The sequence below is a fragment of the Drosophila mojavensis genome, unplaced genomic scaffold, assembly GCF_018153725.1.
Source record: "Drosophila mojavensis isolate 15081-1352.22 unplaced genomic scaffold, ASM1815372v1 contig_231, whole genome shotgun sequence".
Lineage (NCBI taxonomy): Eukaryota > Metazoa > Arthropoda > Insecta > Diptera > Drosophilidae > Drosophila > Drosophila mojavensis.
Window position 1 is genome coordinate 963,982 of NW_025318772.1, and position 14,865 is coordinate 978,846.

The window sequence follows — 14,865 nt, forward strand, 5'->3', positions numbered from 1 at the left end:
CATATGTATGTATGTATATACAATCACATAGTACATATATAAATGCACTGGCCGTTCGTTGCGGCTGCGACGGCCAGGCCACACAACCCTAAAAGTTGGAAAACCAAATAAAAATACGACTACAAGGCACGCTGTTTGTGAGTTTTCTGGTTAGCGATGGTCCACTTGTGAATGCCCTGTACCTGTAGAAATTGTACGAGTCTGGCATTTTGTATTTGATTTAATCAGTGTAATATTCTTAGTTGGTCTTTTATACATTAACATAATTATATTTTAGTCGAATTCGTTAAATTTACCACGCCTCACAACAATATAATATTATTTATATAATAATTTTAATTTGATATAATTTGTATAAGAATATGACTCATGGATTTAGTTTATATATTTTCAAATATTAGTTATACTGTATCATAGTTTAATTTTTGGCTAATCAAGTGTAGGGCATGTTTGTTGTCATATGACCAACCAAAAACGCATTGTAAAGAATGTACAAATAAACGCACATTTTCCAGAGAAGTAGAAAAACTTCCACCCTCAAAACAGCGCACACAAGCACTGTGCACACATGCACACACAAGCATACATACACATGTACGTATGTACACACATATTAGCGAACTAATACAAAAAAAGAGAGCTGCGCTGTCACTGTCATTTGTCCATTGCGTCGCTGTGCCGCTGGCGACTGTGTTTCTGTTTCTCTGTCTCTAGCTCAGTCGCAGTCGCAGTCGCTGCCTGCGCCTGATTGCCGTTGCCTGCCCCAGTGTTTCCGCTTTCTTTCGTTGTAATGTTACTTTTAGTTTGATGTCGGAGCCTCGACGAGCCGGTTGTAAGCGTGACTTTCGTTTAATTCTACTTTATTATTGTTGTTGTTCGACGTCGACGTCGTCGTCGTCGCGCTCGACGTTGCCTCGTGTGTGATTGTGTGTGTGTGTATGTGTGTATTTGAGTCTACTGGTGTTGTGTGTTTTGTCTCTGTGTGTGTTTAGTTTAAGCGAAATTGAAAGTTGTACATTTGCTACCCCCAAAAGCAAAGCGCTGCATACAATCGCGCGCTCATACAAACGTGTGTGTACGCGAGTGTCAGTTTGTGTGTGTTCCTCGCTACGCCACGCCACGCCACGCCACACCAACCAAAAACCAACCCCCACCAACAAGAGTAGCAACAACAAAAATAACAACATCAGCAGCTACAACAACAAATCCTGCCAAGTAGCACCACCCACAGCTAAAAAGCGCCGCATAGTCATCGACATCGTCATCGCACATCGCCTGTTTCTGCTTCTCTAATTCGATCGTATTTCAGTTGCTCAGGCTCGACGCAACGTTTATGTTACAGTTACAGTTGTTGTTAGTGTTGGCTAGTGCAATTTGAAAACAGCCAACAAAAAAGCGAAAGTGTTACACAAGCCCCAAAATCAAATAACGGCTAGGGAGTAATCTCCACAAAAAAAGAAAGAAAAAAAAAAACAAAAGGCAGCAATTACACACAGGCAGCTCGGCTCCTGCCTGTGTGTGCGCGCGTAAGTCGGCGGCCTGTGCGTGTATGTGTGAAGCCCTGTTAACAACATAAAACTGTCATGATGAATTTCTCCGCGTTCGGCGGCCCCTTCTCTGGTATTCATCAGTTTGCTGCTAAATTTGATGCACAAACACCGGGCGCATTTGGTACGCCGCCGGTGAACGCTGCAGCTGCTGCAGCGGGCAGCGATAATCATGTTCAGCGCTATCAGACCAATGGCAATCATTTCAATCAGAATGTGCCCAACGGTAAGTGCATGCATTCATACAAATTGATATACATATACATATATAAGACTAATGCACATATGTACATTTTTATATATGTATGTAGACACATGCATGTAAATAGAGACATGTGTGTGCATGTGTGTATACAACATAATCACTAAAAATTTATTTTATTTTTATCGATTTATTTTCGCTTGCTGCTGCTGCTGCCAACGTCGCTGTCGGTCGAGTCGCCAGCGACGCCATGGCTGGCGTCAGCAGCGGCAGCAGCAGCAACAACAACAACAGCAACACAAGTAGCGGCAGCGATTTGCTTTTTCCTATCCCATCCACTACAATTCGTCGTTTGAGGCCTTATGAACATGTGTAACTAGCACAACATTCATGTTTTGATTGTGAAGAAGAACAGCGCTGAGGATCAACTTGAAGAATACCAAAAGAAAAAAGCCAACAACTGCGCATGTATAAGAGAATTAATGTTTGCATTGCTTTTGGTTTCGTTGTGCGCAGCATACGACATGCTATTGGTTAGAGCGAGAGCGCAAGTAAACAACAAATCAGCCGCTTAATGATTCGTTTGCTGCTCACAGAACTAGTTCGTATTGAAAAAAATGCATTATAGCCATGTTGCGCTCAAAAGAGAGTTGCCACCTGTCAAAAAACGGGTTTTTATTTGAAAATCAGTTATAGATCTCAAATTAATTCATAATATTTAGTATGTATTTCATTGAACTGATTTTAGTAATGGAATAATCATTGTTTGGTTTCCATTTGTAGGATATACAATATATATATATATATATATATATATATATATATATATATATATATATAATAATAATAATATTAAGTCTGTTAATTTAAAGAATATAGATTTTCCGATTTAAAGTTGTACTGAATATTGAAATATGAAAAAAAATGTATACAAATCTTCTTTGTGTATGTTAATCTTGAGTGAAATTAATTAATTCATAGGGTAAATCATGCACACGCTCAATTTGTGTGATATTCTACTATTCGTGGAATATTAAAGCGGGTCCGCCTGTCATCATAACCGAATCTAACGATTTTTCGCTGTTGTTGTTCCTGTTTTTCCCTTCGCTTGTGCTATGTTTTGAGTCATTACCACCCACCCCCATTTGGCAACGAATACACGTGTATATGTGTATGTGTGTGTCTGTGTGCGTGCCCGCTACTGCTTCCAGTTTTTCTCGCTCTTCTCCTCGTTTTCGTTGTTGTTGCTTAGCTTCGCTTGAAAATGCAATGAACTCAAATAACTTTTGAATTTGCTGCATTTTACTTTGTATGGCCCTGGGGGTGGGTTTTGCTGTCGTTAGCTACTCAACACACGCACACACACACATACAATTAAATGGGGGAGTTTGAGCATGAGTATGTGTATGAGTGTGTGCGTGTATGCGTGCGCAGTTTTCAACCCCAACCCCCGTTTGTAAACGGGCAGCGTCGCTGCCTTTTTAATTGCACTGACTTCCTTTTGGCCAAGCTGCAACACTTTGTGGCAGGGTGACTGCCAGCTCAACCCCTAAAATGCAACGCAACGCCTTGTACATAAGCTGCTCGTCCAGATAAAGTTTCTATCAACTAATCTGCAAACTCAAATGAGACTGCATATGGATAATATAAATATTTTACATTATATTTATTTTCTTTAATTTAATCTAATGCAGTTACAAAGAACAAAGAATCTAATATTGTTCATGCCCTTTTGATGCAGGTCCAATCGAATCTTTATGTCAATAGGCCAACTAAAGGATTCCCGGATTCAGTAATTTTTGATCAGCCACTAATATGTTACAGGATTTTTATCTATTGTCTAATTTAGATTACAAATTTAATGTAATATCTATTTTGTTAATCGGTTTTCTGATTACGCATAGTTTCGTTATTGTTTTCAAAGTTGCTTGTTAAAGTTTTCAGTGGAATCCCTAGGTACAAGGATCAACAGGTTATTTGAGGCTTAAGGTACTTCAACTTTTATAGTCATAATTTCAGTTGCATTTGAACTAGTTCACAGTTGCGCCGCTGACTTGCCTAGCCTCTTTAGCGTTTAACTATTGCTTTTATAAAGATAGAGAACTGACTGCCCCTTACCTATGTATTTGACTCGCTATCTCTACCCATCAATACCTTTGCCAATCCTCTTTGGATTCTGCACAGCCATTGTTTATATTAATTATAATTAGTTGCATTCACTTGCATAATTAGTTGATCATTCTACGCATTTATTTTCATTTTTAACGCATTTTGCCCCCAGTTGAAGAACGCAAAACTCAAACCTGAACTCCCTCAAACTCGAATTCGAATATGAACTCAAACTCGAACGCGATGCCATTTGCCACTGTTTTCTATAGTTCATTGATCCCAGCTTTTTTAGCTCTACGTATTACATTTCCCATTTCCAGTTTAACGTTTTATTTTATTTCATTTTGGTTTTTCATTTTCATTTTATTTATTTCTTCTTTTTTTTTACCTGCAACAACGGGAAAATGTGGCCATGCGTGTGTCTGAGTTGTTTGAGTGTGTGTGAGTGGGTCTTTTATCTATCTATATGCGTGAGTGAATGTGTGTGTGAGTGTGTATTTGTGTATGGCTGCAGCTAGCTCATGCAGGTAGACCGCTGTCACCCCGACCTCTACCCGCTTTCCGTTGCTCATCCAACTACCACATTTTCTTGTCGCATATTAGTTAGATTATCAACAACAAAAACAACAATAAGAGACCAGTTTTTTTTTCGGTAGATAGAGCTGACGATAGAATTTCTTATTTCATAAATCATCTGAGATATCGAATCAGAACAGACAATCTTTGATTTGTCCCATTCTTTTTATTTGTCCTGGTTAAAGTTGGCATATCTACGTAGAATTTTAGCTGATTATTTAGGAAAAACTCAAAATTTTTTTTGTATATTTTTATTAGTTATTATTATTATATACCTATATACAAAGGGGTGTTGGTTTATCCTAATAACTATATACAGTAAAGATTCAATGACGAAGAAAGAAGTTGAAAAATGTTACATAAGAGTGAATTAACTAGTGTGGATTAATAAACTTATATATGTGCGTGGTATATGTCACATATACCGTTCAGGTGGGTTACATAGGCTACCACAAGGATGTATGCCAACTTTTCATTTTTCGAATTAATAATATGGTTAGAAAGCCTAAGACTTAAACGCAAACGTTTAGACAGCTCTGTCTCGCTGCTTTTGAAGGCCAACTATTTTTTTTAAGCCTAAATTTGTCTTTTATGATTGGAATTTCAAAGATATACCATATTTCATTACTTGAAAATTTATTGACTTTTTTTTAGAAAATAACCAATTCCAATAACCAATATTACAGTCATATTTGTTTACAAATTTGCGTTACATTTATATGTAAATCTTGCAAATAGTCTAAATATTGTTTGCAACTTTCCTTAAGTTGTCCGTATGACATTAGCTTTTATTTGCTCTTGAATTTCTTTCAAGTTGAAGCACCTGATGTAAATATTTGTTTACTTTCTTCTTTTTTTTCTGCGCACAATTTACATAATTCATCAAACCCTGGGGCAACTCTTTAAGTGAATATAAAAAATGCAAGGCAAATAAAGGATATTCTTTAGCAAAATAAAAAAACATAAAGGGGGATACGAAAAACAGCAAATAAAAGAAATCATTTGTGGCTCATTGATTTTTCCGTTTAAACGATGACAAAGCATCGGGGTGTTTAGAGGGATGAGTAGAAAAATACACAAAAATGCTGAGAGAGTGAGTGTGGGAGAGAGGTAGAGCTTCAGCTAGGGGTTGGGTTGCTCAAAATTAGCCATGTGCTTAGGTTACATAGAATACAAATCTATTAATATGATCTTTATTATAACACGATCCGTATGTCCGGCAGGTAATTCTATATGCCATGCAAATGACCAGCCGAGCGTGCGAGTGTATGTGATAATATTGCGGTTTGTCAAAAGGGTCGCAACCCCCCATAAATTATTTGCACTTATGTACTCATTTCTATGTGTACATAACAGAGGATATGTGGGTGGATGTGTTGATGTTTCTGTGTGCAAGAGAGGAAGTGTGAGTGCGAGTGTGAGTGTGAGCGTCTGCTGGCTGGGCTTACACCCCCACGAGGCAGCAGCGCCTGGCGCTATGCAACACTAAAAATGCGCGTGCTTATAAGTCTGTCAGACTTTAGATGTAGATGTGTACCTAAGCACATACAGTAAAAACTCTAAGCAATGGACAAGAATGAAATATATGAAAACTATATAGACTATATATAATAATATATTTTGATAACGCAGAACCAAATGAAAAAATAAAAATTAAATACAACTTTAAATGTAGTTGTGTACAAATTCGTTATTAGAGCTTTCACTGTTTACATGTACATATGTATATATACACATATATGGAGTTAATACATATGAGCCCAATGAGTGTGCATGTAATTGAGTTAGATCTACCCTTGCCACTGTCTACCCCCAAAGCCGTTCGAAAAAGCAGGCAAGTGTAAAACAATAAAGCCAAGCGAAGCTTTTTCATATCATATGGCAGCTTTAAGGCTTAAAGCTGCCTCTGGCAACTCTGTTGTGGTTTGAGTGGCTTATTGCTGTTACTGTTGTTGCTGTCGTTGATGACTCAAACTCTGGCGACTGGCGCCGCGTCGCGCTACATACGCCCAAACCCCGAGCAGCGGGCGTTAAAATCCCCAACTCTAATAGGGGTTGCAGTTTTTGCTAACATCGCACGCTCTCTCACTCTCTTCTTTGTTATATATATATGTATGTTTATATATCTATATATATCTGTATGTTGATATATACATATATATATATATATATATATATATATTTTTTTTATATTTTATATATTGCTGTTGCGCGCGCGCTCTTTCTCTCACACAGTCTCTCTCACTGCTTTCACTGTGTGTGCCGGCACTATAAACACACTTAAAAGTAGGCACACAGAGCGCAACGCCATGTTTCACATTACGTTCTCCAAACCCAGCGAATTCCTTTCCATTTTGTTCCACTTTGGATATACCACTCAAATCTAAGGCAGCCGCCATATTGTGGGTTGGAGAGTGTGCGCCCAATAAACACACACACTCTCTCTCTCTCTGTGATTACACACGCACACATAGAAAAGCGCGCGCGCTCTTCTCTCACTCACTCTCTGCCGACACTCACGCTCTTTTCTAGTTGGGCGAGCTCTCACTCTCGCTTGGCCGTGTTTCAGTTTTCACCGACTTTAACTCGTTGCTAGGCAGCATTTTCATTTACCGTTTCTCTAGCTCATGCCGTTTTGTGCTCGTCCTGCCACTATTTCTGCCGTTGCTGGAGCTGGAGCTGGTGCGCTGGTGCTGCTGCTGCTGTTGGTGCTGGTCGTTGTCGTGTGGCCCATGTGAAAGTGAAGTGAAAAGTGAAATGTTACAACGACAATGCCGGCTACGCTGATGATGGAAAATGGAGCGCATGCTTTCAGCATTGCTGTGTGTTGTCAGTGGCTCGACGTAGTCATGGCTCCACACAGGCTTAGCCCAGAATTTCCGTTCGTCTGTCAATTCTATTCTTCTTTTCTGCCGCCTGATTTCAGTACCCGTTCCATGTTCCATTTCGTTTTTGTCATTCCTTGATTTGTGTGCGTGTGTGTGTTGTTTCTGTTATTTCGTGTTTTGTCATTTTTATGGGCTGTTGGTTATTTTCTGTCACTTTTCGTTGTCTACATTTCGGGGCATGCTGTTCGCTCTGTGCACTCATTCTGTTTAGTTGATTAATTACCGCTACATAAGTCTTGCATTTGTCTAACAGCTTACATTGTTTGCTGATGGGGATGGCAGAATTTAATTGCTTGGATAATATTTGATTATCTCGGCCTTTTTACTTTACTTATTCTCGTTCGCTGTGCCGCACTTCGAGATTTTTTTGTGTCTAATATGTAAATCGATTTTTCGTGCGTAAGCATTATGCTTAACCTGAATAGTTTTCGTATTATTAAAATAAACCATTTGAATTAATTATTTGTCATGATATCTTTTTTGATATAATTTGAACAAATAGAATGAAATATAGACATTTCATTATTCCAAATTTATTTGTAAACGCACAGTAAATGAATATATTAATCAAATTTTTTAACACTAAAGCTAAAGGTTTTTATATACTATTTATAAATTTATATACTATTTTCCCTGTTGAAATGCAGATGTGTTCATCTGCAATTAGTTCCTCTAATTAAAGAGAATTTTTCTTTTGAGCATACTTTCGTTCGTGAAATAAATTTCCGTTAAGCTGCTGCTTTGGAAGGATGCCTTATGGGTGCCTTTTATGGTTCGCTAGTCAATTGTTTCAGCCTAATCCTCCTTTCGGACTGCTTTCCTTTATTAGATCCCATTAGCCGGTTTCCTTTATTTGCCAAGCAGGGCAATTTCTCTTCCTCTCACAACATCCGTCTGCACACATATGACCTGGCTAATTGAGGTTAGCGTATTAAATTCGTTTACCCCAAAAGTATGCTCATATTATGAGACTGTGGCATCACCGCTCACAAAGGGCATTAAAGCATAAGAAATGTGTTGAATTATAATGCAAGGTCACAAGTTAATTTATACGAGGGTCTGCTACCCGTTTGACTCACACTCACACCCCCACACACACGCTTACAAATATACACACAAAAAAGGCACACCCACACAAACACATACATACATTCCTTTTAAATATTTCGTCTCTTTTTATTATTATTAAATTTGTAACCTTTTTAGTTACTACTTACCAAGCTACATGCAATGTGTCTGCTGCTTTCTCTCTGTCTCGCTCACATTTCATCAGGAAAAAGGAAGCAAATATAAAGAAAAATACTAACAAAAAACCGGGCCAATTGGCAACAGCCAAAAAATATTTATTAATAAAAACGAGCGCCCGGCAAAATGTTGCTGGCAAAGGCAATGCCGAAAAATAAGCACACATACATACGAACTCATGTATATGTGTATGTGTAGCATACATTTGAGGCGCGTCGGCAGGACCGGCGTTTTCAATTTTAATTTCCTTTTTCCTATGTATGCGTGGCTCGCACGTGTGTGTCTCTCTCTGGCTTTGGCTCTGGCTCTGTGTGGGCGCTAAATTTGGCCTTGGCAGACGGCAACGCGGCGACGAATAAAGGAGGCAGGCAGACATGCCCACAGCTGCCTAAAAGTAACAGCAGCGGCTAAAGCAACAACTCACGCATGTCAGCCGTCAGCCGTCAGCCAGCCAGTGTTGCCAACGACTAGGAAAGCGCCAACAGGCACACGAACACAGGCACACGCACGCATACAAAAGCAGACAGGCAGTAACTTCATGTATGTATATGTATGCAAACACAGACACACACACACACACACCCGCACACCCACGAGGTACAAATCGTGCGGCAGTGGGACACTGCCAGACATCGTGCATAAAAACGAACAGCCGTCCGCTTTCAGCCGGCACCCGATCCTCGTTCGTGTGTCGCCGCTGCCGCTGCCGCTGCCGCTGCCAGCTGTAGCTGCTGTTCAGCCAGACGCCAGGCCTCGAGTCAGTTGTAGTTAGTCGTTGCTGGAGCTCGCTTGCGGCGACCTCGTACTAAACAAATTTAACAAATAGCTGGAGTACACATCTAATATACAAAACACATATACAAAAATATATTGACTAAAGTTATATATATATACAGATACTTATAAAGTAGCTAAATAAGGCTGTGATTCTAGCGCAATTTCGAGCATGTGTAAATATCTAAACTAACCTCACAAACTAACTAAAAACAAATGAACTTTCCCAATATTCAAGCTATTAGTTTCTAATGTTACTTTTTCTCTTATATATTACAGTTTCGGCGGCCAATAATATGCAATATGGTCAAAATATATCCATACCATACTCGCAACCTCAGAGTGATCTGAACTTTTTGAATGCAGCCGCAGCAGCGGATCATAAGGGTAAAATCCATCCAAAAATTGAACGAGACCGGGAAGAAGGTGAGTCGGCGACCCAAGCAGCTGGATGGGGATTTTCATGGTAGCCGGGGGCAGAGGGCCTAACATGACGGAGGGAAGGAGCTTCATGTGCTTCACTTTTCCTTCCCTTTTTTTGTGCTTCCTTTTTTTTTTTTTTTTTTTTTTTTTTTTTTGGGTTGCTATCTGTTATACGGCCTGAAATTTCAAGGACGCACATTACATTTCGTGCACACCGGCCCCGTTCCGCTGTCTAGCGTTCGGCTCGCATCGGCTCAACTGTTATTTAAATAAAAAGGCAAAACGAAAAGAGAAAACTTGAGCCCTGTCTGGATTGAGATTTTGGACCGTTCAAGAACTTTTATCTGCCAACAATTTATGAACCCACTGCGTGTGTGTGCGTGTGTATTTCCTATTAGCAAGTTATATGAAATGGTGTTTACTTGTTGTCGAACAGAAAGTTTTCGCACACGCATTGACATTTTCCACGTGGGCGTATTAACTTTAAAGGAGCAGCTAGAATGCCTGAGCCCATGGAGCAAGCAGAGGGGGGCCTGGAATGGGCTAGAAAATTAAGGTTAGAGATGCGGCATGTGAGCTGTGTCCTTGGCGCCAGTTACTGCAGATGTAGGGCTGGGGGACGGCCAGGGATTTTCAAGAAAATAGAATTCAGCATATTCGCACAGACTCATACACACACAGACAAACAATCAGTCCCTCACACACCCACGACTGTGTGTGTTGCCAAGCCAAAGCTTTTTGTTGTTGGGGTAGGTTTTTTCTTCTTGTGGCGTTGCTTTTCGTATTTCATATAGCAGGAAAATTATCCAGGAAGCTATTAGATAATGCATGAACTGCTAGCGTTGAGGTGGGCGTGAACATATTTAGTACAAATGCCTGTTGTCTGGGCGTGTTGTCGTGTGTGTATGTGTGTGTGTGTGGGGATAAAGTAGCAAATGTGAAAGGGAGGGCTGCAGGCTGGATTTGTGTCCTGGGTGTGTCCATTAGCAGCAGCAGCATCATCATTATCTGAAAACAGCTAGACCATGAAAAGTCTCATATTCTGAATCTATCGTAACTAAGTTACCCTAGCAGATATTGTATCAAGACCTCATCGGAACTCAATTTTAGCTGAAGCTAAGGAATAAATGGTTTAAATGAAGAGCTACCACCGAAGAGATTCTGTCTGATATTGTTTTACAATCTGCTCACAATTGTAGATACACTAAATAATGAATAATAATATCTGATCTTATCCATACACATATATACTCACATGTTTTCCAACTGTTTTGGGCTTCCCCGCGCGCAGTGCTCAATCAGCAAATCTTACAGAATGTGAACCAATCGTGGCAAACGCTGGCCAATACGGCCAACACGGTCGACTACTCATCCCATTTGCTATCCGCAACACTGCCAATCTCCATACAGCACTTCCTCAAGTATTCGGAAACAATAAAGAAGGAGTCTACCGGCGATGTCCTGAAGAATGGCACCAATTTGGCCAGCTTGGCGCTGGGAGGCGTGGCATTGACGCCCAGCAATAATGGCGCCAATGGGGGCCATCATAACGGGCTGGTGGGCATGGACCATGGCGGCCACATGACCAACATGACAGATGCGACTGGCGCGGGATTGGCCAACGGCGGAGCCACCAACGGCGTCAATGGCAATGCTAATGGTGCGGTCAGCAATGGAGCCGCCGTTTCCAGCAGCGGAGCGGCAGTGGGCACCACGAATGCCGCTGGCGGCACCACCACCACCGGCAAGAAGACCAAAAAGAAGAAACCCCCAAAGGAGAAGAAACCCCGGCCGAAGCCCGGCGAAATACGTGAAACGAAAGCGTTGGACGGCTCCACGCTCTACTGCTGCCCCGAATGCCAAATGGCCTATCCGGACCGCAGCCTGATCGAACAGCACGTCATCTCGCATGCCGTGGAGCGGCGCTTTGTCTGCGATATCTGCAATGCGGCGCTCAAGCGCAAGGATCACTTGACCAGGCACAAGCTCTCCCACATACCGGACAGGCCGCATGTGTGCAATGTAAGTGCCGATTTAATACCTCCCATATAGTTGATGAAATTAATCCATTGCTACTTTCGCCCATCGCCAATCTAGATCTGCATGAAGTCCTTTAAGCGCAAGGAGCAGCTCACCTTGCACATTGTCATACACTCGGGTGAGAAGAAGCATGTCTGCATCGAGTGTGGAAAAGGTAATTTCAATGAGGAAATACAGAAATCAATCATCAATAGAAGAGTAAGCGCTTGCTCCCGATAGATCAATCAGACATTATTATAAGAGTAAGCGCGTACCTCCGATAGATTATAGATCATAACGCAGGCGTTAATATAAGAGTTCACAACTACTCTGCTTCTCACGGTGGCATTCAATACCGTTCAGTTCACTCAGTTCTCGATTACTTCGAGTATAAGGCTTCAATGAGCCAATATAAGAGTAAGATTCAACATTGAATTGGAATGCTTTCTGGAGAGCGTCACTGGCGATCACTGCTTATTATTTAACAAGCAATTTACTTCATCTAATGCGAACTTATATAATTCGGATCCAATTAATAATATCTACTCTTTCTCTCTTCATTCAGGTTTCTACCGCAAGGATCACTTGCGCAAGCATACGCGTTCGCATATTGCGCGCCGCGTCAAATCTGAGGTCTCAGCACAGAATGTGAGCGGCAGTGGCGGCGGCGGCGGTGCCGGCGCCAACAATGCCCAAAATAATACGCTACACGGTTCCTGAGGTTCGTACAAGGACTTTTGGTAAATTCTTAAATACATTTCATGTCACAAAGGGCGGCTAAATTGTTGCCAACAGACATGTAAGCTGTTGGCAACAATTTAGCTGCTTTTGAAATGTTTTAAGAGTTTACCGGAAGTCCTGCTGAGCGTCACCCAAATCCAATAACCCTCTCAACAACAACAACAACAACAACAACATATAAAAAAAAAAGAGAAACACAGAAGAGAAAAGTTTTAATACTAAATAATATATGCAAAGTATTAGTTGAATTTTGTTTTCGACACCTTCAGTTCTTTAACTTTGGTTCTTTCAGTTCACTTTTTCGCACAAACAGTTTAACAAAGTATAGCAATTCAAATGTACAAATGAAAAACACTGTATGTAAGCAAAGAAAAATGAAAATAATTTCGAGCTAGAGTTTTTTAATGAAAATATGCGCATAGTTGGCTTTCATTTTATTTCTGAGGATCTGTGATCTTTGCTGCAACAACAAAAACAAATTTAAAAAAAAAAATCAACACAAAAATGATACAACAATGAAAGCCTTTAAGTGTAAGCGTATAATTCTTAATGGAAAACAATTTAATGTGCAATTTTCTTTTTATGTTATTCCTCTTTAAGTTTTCGCTTTCTTTTTCTTTTTGTTTCGTTTATTTCTTGCAACAACTTAAATAAATGTATCTAGAATAAGTTTCAGAGTTAAAAAAGAAGCAAAATGAGAAAAACGAATTCATTTGAGGCGCATATTAATTAAGTCAAATTGTGACGGATATATATATATATATATATATATATATATATATATATCTAGATATATATATAATTCTAGTCTTATACTTTATTTGAACAATTACGAAAAATGTCATGTATTTTTAAGAAATTTTAAACTTAATGTTCAAAGCGAGACAAACAAACTCTAAACAGTTGAATGCAATACAAGCTAGCGTCTTTGCATGCGCAACTTCCAGTCATCGTTTGAATCAAATTAACTATCCATTAAAAAATCCGAACTACTATACACCATATAAGACATACTCTACAGTATACTACAGTACAGTATACTACAGTATACAGTATACAGCTATAGCCAACCTCCTCTATCATGCTTACCAAACGAAACACAAAATACTATTAAATACAGTACCACAGATATATATATAGATATGTCTATAAATACATACTATAGATATATATATATTTAACCACTACAAAGCAACAACAAAATATCGCTCTAAAGGAATGCAAAATAGTAGAAAACAATAACAAACAAAACAGCTAACCAAAAACAATAACTGCAATAAAACTCAATAAATAAATATTTTTATATAAATGCAAATGAAAAACAGAAAAACTTATACCAAATACAAAAAAAGAGAAGAGACGAGGAGATAAGATTGTGGATAAAGTATATGATGAATGAAAGGCATAAAACAATAACCGAAATAAAGTGCAAACACTTCATGCAAGTGAAAAAGTAATTAACTGTTCAAATACATAGCATTTTTTGAGATTAATGTAAAGATCTAAACAATACCAATATACGTTTTATCATATGATGTACCAGCATATTTACATATAGTTATACGAAATGCTTCAAACGAATATACAATGAAAAAAAAAAAAAAAAAAAAAAAAAAAGAAATCTTAATACCAAATAGTTGTAAAGCTTTCGTTTTGCATTTCCTTCAATTTTCACATATATTATATTTCAAATATCACACAAATGTGCTTTGAGCAACAAGTTTCTGATAAAGTATATTAAACTCTTAGAGCTTTTATAAGGACAACTCTTAAATTTAAATATGTGATAAAAGAGAACGTGTAGAGATATCTTTTATAACTAATTTGAAGATCAAAACTATTGAAAATGTATGCTTATATATAGCTGAATATTGACAAGCTTACAGAATATAAACAAAGAAAGGAAAGAGAGAGAGAGATACGAATATAGTAATTAGAAATTTTGATTGTGCTCACTTTCTGTTTACAATATAAGACTATTGGCAAGAGTACTCTTATATTTTAAATGCAATTAAAGTCACACAATATAATTTTATTATCTATTCTCTCTTTCTCGCATTCTCTGTTGATCTTTTGTTGACTTTTTCTCTAATAACACCATTGCTAAAAGCTTTTCAAATACTAAGCATTTAAATACTAATAACTTGTTGCTCATAGCAGCATTTGCACATAATTCCCAGTATTTTGTTTAGCTTTTGTTTTCTTATGCATATCCAATTGAATGTAGGTTCATACTTTGCGTAGTTATCAATGTTCTAGCTATATACAGTATATATATATGTATGCTAATTAAGTTCCAAGCATATATATATATATTTAAAGTAATGTGTACGTGATTGAA

The 14,865-nt window shown here is 38.7% G+C and overlaps 1 protein-coding gene across 2 annotated transcripts; it reads left to right on the plus strand.

Annotated features, from left to right (window-relative positions):
* Positions 1-787: 787 nt before the first annotated feature.
* LOC6574532 (zinc finger and SCAN domain-containing protein 2) lies at positions 788-12,694 on the plus strand. Of its 2 annotated transcripts, none has more exons than XM_002000539.4 (5): positions 788-1,773; positions 9,621-9,767; positions 11,056-11,786; positions 11,862-11,958; positions 12,349-12,694. In XM_002000539.4, the coding sequence occupies exons 1-5, from the start codon at positions 1,584-1,586 to the stop codon at positions 12,501-12,503; spliced, it is 1,320 nt and encodes a 439-aa protein (XP_002000575.2). In that variant the 5' UTR covers positions 788-1,583; the 3' UTR covers positions 12,504-12,694. The 2 variants fall into 2 exon arrangements, with proteins under 2 accessions (XP_002000575.2, XP_043863957.1); XM_044008022.1 differs by lacking the exon at positions 788-1,773 and adding an exon at positions 9,369-9,517.
* Positions 12,695-14,865: the final 2,171 nt, after the last annotated feature.

Excerpts from the sequence above, each read along its gene's own strand:
- LOC6574532 (XM_002000539.4), top strand. The coding sequence starts at position 1,584 with ATGATGAATTTCTCCGCGTTCGGCGGCCCCTTCTCTGGTATTCATCAG. Across the intron at positions 9,768-11,055 it reads TGAACGAGACCGGGAAGAAG|TGCTCAATCAGCAAATCTTA; the intron begins GTGAGTCGGCGA and ends CCCCGCGCGCAG. Across the intron at positions 11,959-12,348 it reads CTGCATCGAGTGTGGAAAAG|GTTTCTACCGCAAGGATCAC; the intron begins GTAATTTCAATG and ends CTCTTCATTCAG.